At 52.4% G+C, this 10,452-nt stretch overlaps 1 protein-coding gene across 1 annotated transcript in view; it reads left to right on the forward strand.

The window, feature by feature from the left end:
- The window catches only part of ADAMTS2 (ADAM metallopeptidase with thrombospondin type 1 motif 2), a 238,445-nt gene that overhangs the window by 186,040 nt on the left and 41,953 nt on the right, over positions 1-10,452 (forward strand). The window contains exons 7-11 of the mRNA XM_024765086.1: positions 1,670-1,826; positions 6,489-6,594; positions 7,243-7,386; positions 7,745-7,877; positions 8,493-8,606. Coding sequence (XP_024620854.1) covers positions 1,670-1,826; positions 6,489-6,594; positions 7,243-7,386; positions 7,745-7,877; positions 8,493-8,606 — 654 coding nt within the window. The remainder of the gene's footprint in view (positions 1-1,669; positions 1,827-6,488; positions 6,595-7,242; positions 7,387-7,744; positions 7,878-8,492; positions 8,607-10,452) is intronic.

A 10,452-nucleotide genomic window follows, 5' to 3' on the forward strand; every position in this document is an offset into this window, starting at 1 on the left:
GCGTTGGGTTTTTGTTGCTGCACGCGGGCTTTCTCTAGTTGCAGTGAGCAGGGGCTACTCTTCGTTGAGGCACACAGGCTTCTCACTGCGGTGGCTTCTCTTGTTGCGGGGCACGGGCTGTAGGTGCGTGGGCTTCAGTAGTTGTGGCACGCAGCCTCAGTAGTTGTGGCTCTCGGGCTCTAGAGCGCAGGCTCAGTAGTTGTGGTGCACAGGCTTAGTTGCTCTGTGGCATGTGGAATCTTCCCAGACTAGGGCTCAAATCTGTGTCCCCTGCATTGGCAGGCGGATTCTTAACCACTGTGCCACCAGGGAAGCCCCTCAACTATATCTTATTAAAACAAGTAATCTCATCTCTCAGGAGCAATTGGCCCTGTGCTTAGGACTTGGGAACTGGTCTGCCATCTTGTAAGCCATTGACTTGGGTAACTCACGAGATGCCTGGCAATGACTAGTCCTCCCTGGCCTTGAATCGTTCTTCCTTCTTCTGCAGCATGCTGGCTTACTAACAATACCCTGTATCTTATTCTCTGCTACTTATACACAAAAACAAAAATATGTGGCTCTGCTTGATGGATATATTTATGCAAGAGAAGAGACAAAACATCTGCTTACGTGTCTACCAAAGAATGCATAGTTCTACTTCATGGACAGATGTATCCTTAAAGTGGAACAGAACGTGCCCAGTACTCTCTGCCTAGAGGGAACTACTTTGATGGTGGGAGTATGTGGTGAGAGCAGAAACTGGAGTGTCTGCTGTGAGGATTGTGGAGAGAAAAGGGATGAGCGCAGCTTATAGGAGACTTGATTTTGAGATGATACAGTGTATGTTTTATTTGTGGAGGAAGTTTAGGGCAGTGGATTCAATATAAACTTTGGTTTCAGGCTTCCTAGCTGCGTGACCTGGGGCAAGTTACTTGACCTCTCTGAGCCTCAGTTTCTTGCCTCTTCGGGTGGTTGTGAAGACTGAATGAGAGAGTGAATGCCAATGCCATGGTGCAGATCAGGCTGCAGTGCTGCCAGTCCAGCAGCCAGCCTTGGCTAGTAGGTATGTGTCATGACACAAAATGGAATGTGGTTGCTCCCAGTGGCTTCCTGTCCGTGGATCCTGAGGGAATTGTCCCTGTGCTCCTGTTCCTTATGTGGCTCCTTTGCTGTATCTGCTGCAGGGTTTTTCCCTCCCTTGTGTCGTTTTCTGCAAATAGCTTCTATCAAGGGGAAAGCACAGGTCTCTGGGCTTGTAGTCATACTGGGAGTTCTGTCTCCTCTGTCCTGGAGCCTGCCAGAATGTAAGCTCTTCAGGGTGACCAAGGTTCATTGCATTTGCCTCCTGGCCAGGGCCTGCACAGAGCAGGGGCTAAATAGGATGCAGGGACCCTGGAGGTGGGGTGGGCTGAATGGACTCTTTGAGGCTTTAGACGGCCTCAGAGCTTGGCTCCCACGTCTCACCTGAAATTGTGCAGTGACTTTGTGTGGAAACTCGTGCAGTTATGTGGAAAGGCCGGGGAGCCTTTCCATCCACTCAGGAGAATGGAGCCAAGTGGGAGGGGGTCTTGAGAATGGACTGGGCTTAGCGCCACCTGGCCCAGGTCCCCCGGTAGATGGGGTCTGCTCAGCTCCCATCAGGACCACCAGACGCCAACCCCTCTGTTTGTCTCTCCTGCCCCTGCAGTCCCTGAGCCTCATTGAGATTGGGAACCCCTCTCAGAGTCTGGAGAACGTTTGCCGCTGGGCCTACCTCCAGCAGAAACCAGACTCCGGCCACGATGAGTACCACGATCACGCCATATTCCTCACACGGCAGGACTTCGGGCCTTCAGGCATGCAAGGTGAGCCCCTGGCCCTGCGAGGGCCCCCTGGCAACCTTGGCCTGGGCTGGGAAGGGTGTCTGGGCAAGGGGGCCTGTGTTGAGGGGGAAGGGTAAGTGCTAGTGACCTCCTAGCTCTTGCAAACCACCAGGAACTCTGACCTTTCCCCCAGGAAACTGCATCTCTGGGAGGGACAGAGAGGATCAAAGGTAGTGAAATGGGCAGAATCTGGGGCTGGCAGCCTCAGACCAGACAGGATCTGAGGCTGGGTTTCAGAGTTTTTTGCTTCCTCCAGCTTTCACAAAACAAATTTGAATAAGTTTTCAATCTTTAACAGTTAAGAAACTTTACTTAAAAATTCAAACTATATAAAACTGACAGATCTAAAAGAAAAAATTGAAGGTCTACAATCATCGTTGAAGATTTTCACACATAGCAAGGACTGCACACCACACTGTGATGGATCTCTTGCAGTGAATGTTGAGTGAAATAAGCCAGTCAGAGAAGAATATATACTTATGATTCCATTTATTTCAAGTTTGGAAGTGAGCAAAACTAATCTGTGGTGTTAACAGTCAGGAGTGGTCAGGAGGGAGAGAGTCGCTGTTGGAAGAAAGAAGAGGTTTCTGCAGTGTGGGGACAGTTTCATTTCTTGATCAGGGAGGTGGCTACACAGGTGTGATCACTTTGTGATAATTCACTAGTTGTGTCCTTATGATTTGTGCATTCTTATAGCGTATATTATACTTCAAATGAAAGAGCTTTAACGACCTATATAAAAATGTATATTCAGGGGAGTGGACCCTGTTTCACTTCACCCCTATCCTCTACAGATAGTCGTTTTGGTTAGTTTCTAGTTGATCATTCCAGTGATCCTTTTTTTTTTCTCGGTACGCGGGCCTCTCACTGTTGTGGCCTCTCCCGTTGCGGAGCACAGGCTCCGGACACGCAGGCCCAGTGGCCATGGCTCACGGGCCCAGCCGCTCTGCGGCATGTGGGATCCTCCCGGACCGGGGCACGAACCTGTGTCCCCTGCATCGGCAGGTGGACTCTCAACCACTGTGCCATCAGAGAAGCCCCAGTGATCCTTTTTATAAAAATAAGCATATTTATCTGATATAGGTGCTGATTCCTTCCAGCACTTTCTTCCATGACTTATTTCATATGCACCGCTCTGCTCTCTTAACCTGCAGCTTCTCTCTGCCAACCACTTGTCATATTCACGTAAATAGAAAGACTTCTTAAGTGACCCCTGATCAGAGCTAGGATTAGTTCATGTTAACAGAACACCTCTAAGGCACTACTGTTGCCCCCTTTGCCACGCAGATCAGCACCACAGTGGGAAGCAGATGGGAACAGAGAGTGTGACCCCAGATCCCACCAAGCACAGAATATAGCTCCTACTTGGTGTGGGTGCCTCCCCACTGGGAGGGGGCTGCTAGCTCCCCTTCAAGCCCTACACCAGTGTGGCCAGCTGACAGACAGAGCACCCTGTCTGCCCTTGGTCCAAGTGAGAGCTCTAATAGGGAGCAGAAGTGTTCCATAGGAGAGAAGCCAATACAACCTTTGTATTAAGTGACCTCATTCTTCATTTAAATATGTGAAAGGATAGCCAAGGATTACCAGACATGAAAAAAAACGATAGGATGAAAAGGATGGACCAAGATGCAAAATAAAATTTTAAAACTGACGCCGGAGGAAACAGATAATTTAAAGAAGGGAAAAGCACAGTTTATAAAGTAATATCCCCAGAATGAGGAACTACATCTGTAAACCCAGAACAGGTTGCAAGGAAGAATTAGAGAACAAAGGGTTTTCATTAAATAAAAGATTTGACGGTGTCAACTAAAAAATTAAATGCCCAACCTAAAGACTGAGTCACAGAAATTTTTAGGACTTCAAGCCCTTGAGGCAGCATCTCAAGTAACCCTGAGAGAACTGCTTCGAGGAGGCGAGGGGGTAGCTAGGATACACAGGAGTTTTGCGACAAAGGGCAGGTAATAAGAACAAAAGATTACTGCTAATTAAAGAATACTAGAAACCTCAAGTTAAGGCATTTACTGCTTTTCTGTGTATGGGAAAATGCAAGAGTCTGGGCTCACTAAAGTCATTCCTTTGATATGCACCTCAGCTATCTGGAGCCAGTATCCTGTGTTTTCACATCCAGAGTTTCCTCAGGGCTCACCGTGGGGATTGGCTGAAGTCTGATGGCTGCTAGAAGGCAGGTATTCTTTGCCTCAGGATTCACCAGCTCACTGGTGGTGGCTGCAATCGCTGATTACTGTGACATCCTTTGTGGCAGGCAATATTCCATTTCTCAGTGGGTAAAATAGAAAATTCAAAAGTTGAAATAAAAAGTCAATGGATCCAAAAAGATTAAAATATGAGAGAAAAGTTGATGTAGAGGCTCAATCCAGGAAATACAATATCTATCTAAAAAGATTTCCAGAAAGAAAATAACAGCAGAATAAAATAAGGATATAAAGCAAAAAATACAGATACAGTTTCAAGTCTTCAGATCCTAAAGGTTCATGTAATGCTAATGTAGGTGAATGAGAAATACTCATACTGAGGCATATTCATGTGCAAGCTTTGCATGCAAAGGACAAAGAGAAGACCACAAATGTTTGCTCTGGCGCTGATGGGAGAACAATCATCTCAAAATCTACAGAGCAAAAAATGCTTTATGACATAGATTTTCCTGTTTATTAGAAGGGAAAAAGACAATACGATGCTTTTACAGACAAGTCTAAAACCAGCACTCCCCCATCACACTTCCTTCCCTTCTGTGCTTTTCTCTGGGAGCACGTTGCCTGGGACCTCCCTGTGGGGTCTCAGAAGAGTGAGACTGAGTCGGGGTTGTTGACTTAAAAAAGAATATATTCACAACGTGAGAGTTGCGAGTTAAGTTTTATTGGGGGCAAAATGAGGACTGCAGCCCAGGAGGACAGCGTTTCAGAAAACTCTGAGAAACTGCTCCAAGGAGGTGAGGGGAGGAGCTAGGATACAGAGGAGTTTTGCAACAAAGAGCGGGTAATTGGGAACATCAAAAGATTGTTGTTAAATAAAGAGAACCAGATATCTCAAGGTAAGGAATTTAGTGCTTTTCTATGTATGGGAAGATGCAAGAGTCTGGGCTCACTAAAGTCATTCCTTTGATATGCACCTTAGCTATCTGGGGCCAGTATTTTCACATCCTGAGTTTCCTCAGTGCTCACAGCAGGGAGTGGCTGCAGTCTGATGGCTGCTAGATGGCAGGTATTCTTTTCAGCCCTGAGTTTCCTCACGGCTCACCAGTTCATGTTGGAGGGCTGCAATCATTGGTGACTGTGACATCCTTTGTTTATTGATATGGCAGGAAATATTCCATTTATAAATATTCCATTTATCAGAGGACAGGCTGGCTTCTCACTTGGTGGGCCACTAGGACGCCCAGGCTTCTAAACAGAGGCCCCCTCTGGCACACAAAGGTCTGTATGTACTTCTGTATCTTGTCCAGGGGCAAGTGGCTAGGCCCTGTTCTCTGGATTTCCTCCATTTTGGGTGGGGTCATCATGTACTCCCATCACCCTCCCCCCGCCATGGGTGAGAATGTTGTCCTGTAAGGCTTCCCTGGGGACATCTTAAGACATCCCATGATCAGGCTCAGCTTAGTCAAGGGGGGTCATTCTTCCACGGACCAGCCATGCCACAGGGAGGCCTTCCTGGCCTTCCTGCCCGGGTGGTTCAGGCTCATTCCTCAGCCCTGCCCTCATTCCCTGTCAGGCTCCATTCCCGACTGCTTCCTTGGATCACACACTCTAACTGGGCTGGCAAAACCCACTGTGTCACCTTACTGTTACCTGTGAATTCAGTGGCTCTTCAGAAGCCCTTGAAGGGGTGGGGTGGGCCCACAGGGCTGCTGGAGGGCCTGTGGCATCTCATGTCGGGGGTTGGCCTACTGCAGCTGCCCCTCCTCATTCTCCACCTTGCCCAGGACAGATCCCTGGACCCCTCAGCCGGAATGTGGCTCATAATCTCCTCAGTCAGAGTGCAGAGTTGCCGGGCCAAGGGCTCCGAGGGCCCCGTCGTCTGTGGCTGGTCTGGCCCCCAATCCACGCAGCCAGTCCCCTCTGCATGACTCAGCAGGGCAGCGTAGCACCTCGGCTGTCCTTGCCTGACCTGCCCATGAACAGCTCAGGGCCACCCTCACTGTAGCCTTCTGTGCACTATAGAAATCCATCCAGTTGAGGACCCAGAGAAGGACCTATGGACCACGAGGGAGCCAGGGAAGGTCCCGAGGGGTGGGCTCAGGGTATGGTGCCGGGCACCGGGGCCAGGGTTCCTGCAGCACCAGGAGCGGGTGTAGAGACAATGTGCTACCCAGGGGCCAGAAGGCCACCCAGCCAAGCGGGGGGGAGGAGCGCGGGAGGTGGCCTGAAAGGGAATAGCGGGAAGGAGGTGGCAGAAAGCCTTAGCAGGTGAGACCTGGGCTTGGGAAACTGAGCTTGCTGCGGTGTGGCCACAGACGGGCAGGGCCGAGGCCCGCTGCCCTGGGGGAGGGGACAGGTGGTCTCCTGAGCCATGCCAGCCACGGGGGCAGTTGGCTCTGCTCATTTGCTCTGGGGGTGTTGGGGTCAGGGCCCCCAGATTTGGGCAGGGCTCTGAGCCTGGGACCTGGAACTACCCTTTGTCCCCTTCCAGGCTATGCTCCTGTCACTGGGATGTGCCACCCTGTCCGCAGCTGCACCCTGAACCACGAGGACGGCTTCTCCTCAGCGTTTGTCGTGGCCCATGAGACTGGCCACGTGTAAGTGGACTCACCATCCCTGTTGTCTGAGGAAGGTCGGGGTTCAAAGGGCCCCACTTCTCCTCTGTGCCCTGAGAGGGACAGGCCCTGTATGAAAAGCCCTTGGGATGTGATGTCTTGCCTCCGTGCTGCACAGGACAAGCTGGAGGCCCACTTTCTGCTGAAGGCCCCAGGCAGGAGCTGGGGGCTTTCCACCCATTATGCCATTCAAGCACCTGGGCAGGGTGGGGGGGTCTTCTTACCCCATTTTACAGATGCGTAACTGAGGCTCTGAGGGAGCCTTCCCCAGGAGCATAGAGCTGGAGTTGAGGAAGTTACTCCGCCTGGGTGTGCACACTGCTGGCTGTGTAGAGAGGGCTGTGGATGCCTCTGCCTCCATTGCATTCTCATGTAACAGTGCTCTGCCTTGGGGACAGGATACCTGAGGGGGCTGCTGCTGGATGCTCTCACCTCAGAGTGCCCCTGACTTTAAAGTTAGCTGGTAGAAAATGGGTACCACCTTGCTCAGGGCAGACCAAGCCAACTAAGGTGTGGGGGGGGCAGCTCGGGGAGGTTAGGGGTGCCCTCTGAGCATAAGGGTGGGGTGGAGCTGACAGGTGAATACGGCCAGGTGAGGGTCCAGTGAGGCTGCCTTGTCTTCCTGCACAGGCTGGGCATGGAGCACGATGGGCAGGGCAACCGCTGCGGTGATGAGGTGCGGTTGGGCAGCATTATGGCGCCCCTGGTGCAGGCAGCCTTCCACCGCTTCCACTGGTCCCGCTGCAGCCAGCAGGAGCTGAGCCGCTACCTGCAGTGAGTACCACCTGTGTCTCCCAAAGACGAACCCGAAGTGCCGGTCTCAGCACCTCCAGCCTGAGGTGCAGGGAAGGGGAGAGGGGGACAGTAGTACAGGACGGGGGTCTCCCATTGTTGGGGGCTAGGTTTTGGATGGAAAGTGGTTATGACAGCTGCACCTTTAATGGATGCCTGGTCCTGGGTAGCTTATGCCAAAGAAAACAGGTGCAGCAGGGAAACTGAGGCAGCACAGCCTAGGGCTGGGGTGTGCAGGCAGGCCCACCCCCGAGGCTCCATGAGGGGCCTCAGCTGCCTCCTGGGCTAGATGGCCAGTCCTGTTGAAGGCAGCTTGTGGCACCCATGTGTCCCCTCCCAGCTCCTATGACTGCCTGCGGGATGACCCCTTCACCCACGACTGGCCAGCACTGCCCCAGCTCCCGGGGCTGCACTACTCCATGAACGAGCAGTGCCGCTTTGACTTCGGCCTTGGCTACATGATGTGTACCGCGGTGAGTGTGGGAGCCCACGACACCTCCAAGGGCTGGGCGGGGGGAGTCTGCCCCAGATCGGCCTGGCTTCCTGGGAGGCGGCTGGTGTTGGGTGGCTCCCTGGCACAGGGTGGAGCAGCCCTCCAAAACAGCAGCCTCTCCCTCCATACCCACTGCTCTTTCCCCAGTCGGTACCCAGTGCCCTCCTGGCTGGCCCAGACATGGCTTTAGGAGGGATTGAGGCAGTGGAGTGTTCAGCAGGTGAACAGCGGGTGCTCATGGGACCCTGCAATGACCGCCCCTCCTGCCTGGGCCAGAGGAAGGCCACCAAGCCTTCATGCCAAGCACACTTGTGCCCAGCTTTCTGTGCAGGCTCCGTGAGAGGTGCAGCCACCAAGGTCTGGAGGCCGGGGAGGCCAAGCAGCCTGCAAAGATGTGAAGCACCGTGCTGTCTGCTTGAGGTCCTCACTGCCCCAGAGTCACACACACCTCAGGGCACCACACAGGCCTGTCATGTGTGGACAAGTCATTTCTGGCTCCACAGCTGTGCAAGAGGACTCTGGGTGACAGGGCAGTACCCCTGGAGGGTCCCTGAAGTGGGAGGTGGCCTGGCTAGCTCCTGGTGCTCTCTTCCAGTTCCGGACCTTTGACCCTTGCAAGCAGCTGTGGTGCAGCCACCCTGACAACCCTTACTTTTGCAAGACGAAGAAGGGGCCTCCCCTGGATGGGACCATGTGTGCACCCGGCAAGGTGAGTTGGGGCAAAGGGCAGGCACTGTGACATGCACAGATCTCCAGGGCCAGGCCCCGCAGGGCCCTCGGAGTGGGGCCAGGGGTCTTCTCAGGGGACCCCTTCCTCATTTCTAACAACCCCACACTCCACAGCTTCTGCCCCGTGCACTCTTTCTTCTACAGGAGGGAACCTGGTGTCTCAGAGTTCCTCAATGTGCTTCAAGCCCCACTGCAGGAATCCCCTCCTCTGAGGACCAGTTTCAGGGTTCCAGCAGCCTTCCATCTCCCCCTGCACACTGTGGGTGACTGGGTCACCTCATCTTGAGGCCAATATTGGCCAACATTCTGGTGACCACGGGATCCTCAGGCCCAACATCAGGCTTGGCCTTTCTATCCTCTGGCGCCTTGGTGTTTGGTCCCTGGTGGGCAGACTTGTCCCTGGAGGTAGGTGGATGGCCACCCACCAGCGCCTGCCTGCTGCCCCAGGCCCTCTTCCCACCTTCCCACCTCCTACTTCCAAAGCAGCAGAACAAAGGGCTTCTCCTTCCAGCCCAAACTCCGGGCCTGATTCTCATTGGTTCAGATGAAATCGCACTCCCACTCCTCCGCCAAGCACTTGCTAGGGGGCTGGCTTATGCAGGTGAGCCTAAGCCTAATCCAGGAGGATTCAGCCCAGGGAAGACACGCAGACACAGCAGCATCCAGGGAGGCCCAGGAGAGGACTCCAGCACATGTCCCCCAGAGTCAGGCCTAGAAAGGCACCCAAACCACCTGAGCCTGAGGTTCCTACGCCGCAGGTCTTAAATTCTGCTTTATTTTAGAAGCCCTGTCAGAGCTTCTTCAAGTTACGGATTTCCAGGTCCACCCTGAAGATTTTGATTTGGGATGAGGACTGAGAATTGTTTTGTTTGGTTCTTTATTTGTAAAATGATGGTAAAGTTCACATAACGTAAAATTCATCACTTTAACCACTTTCAGGGGCTTTTCGTACCTTCCTAATGTTGTGCAACCATCACCGCTATCCAGTTTCCAAAACTTTTCATCACGCCGAAGAGAGACTGCATTAAGCAGTGGCACCTCATTTCTCTCCTCTCTCCAGCTCCTGGCAACCACTAATCTGCTTTCTCTGTCTATGGGTTTGCTTATTTTGGAATTTCATATAAGTGGAATGATATACTATGTGCCTTTTGTGTCTGGCCTTTTTCACTTAGCATAATAACTTCAAGGTTCATCTGTGTTGGAGCAGATATCAGTGCTTCATTCCTTTTTATGGCCAAATAACATTGCACTGTATGGATATACCACATTTGTTTATCGTTTGATGGACATTTAGGTTTTTTCCACCTCTTGGTATTTGTGAATAGTGCCACTAATGAACATTCACGCGTATGTTTCTGTTAGAAGACGTGGGAAACGGTATTTTTAAGAGGTGCCCCGGGTGATTTAGCTGCGGCCCCTAGACTTAATGAACTGTCAGAAGTTGGAAATGAAATGTTGTTAGTAATACTCCAGGGACTTAGTAATGCCAGAACTGACCTCATAGCCCTGCTCCCCACAGGAGCTCGAGGGAGGGAACGGGGCCCCAAAACATTTGCTATAACCCCAATGGGGAGCCCAGTAAGTGCTAAACTGGTGAATGAGACTAGCTCAGCATGGCCTCCTTCCCCGGTCTGCCCCTCCAAGTCCAGCCCTGGGTGGAGAGAAGGAGTGGGAGCAGACCCTGCACAGTGTGCTCGCCCAGGGGTGTGTGTGGCTGGTCTTCACCCACAGGACCACTGACCACTACAAAATGGGGGCCAAAGAGTGCCTGACTGCCAGCTGATTGGCCCATTTCTCCTGGGCGGGGGGTGGGGGTGGGCGTGGGG

Source organism: Neophocaena asiaeorientalis, unplaced genomic scaffold (assembly GCF_003031525.2).
Source record: "Neophocaena asiaeorientalis asiaeorientalis breed wild unplaced genomic scaffold, Neophocaena_asiaeorientalis_V1.1 scaffold241, whole genome shotgun sequence".
Taxonomy (NCBI): domain Eukaryota; kingdom Metazoa; phylum Chordata; class Mammalia; order Artiodactyla; family Phocoenidae; genus Neophocaena; species Neophocaena asiaeorientalis.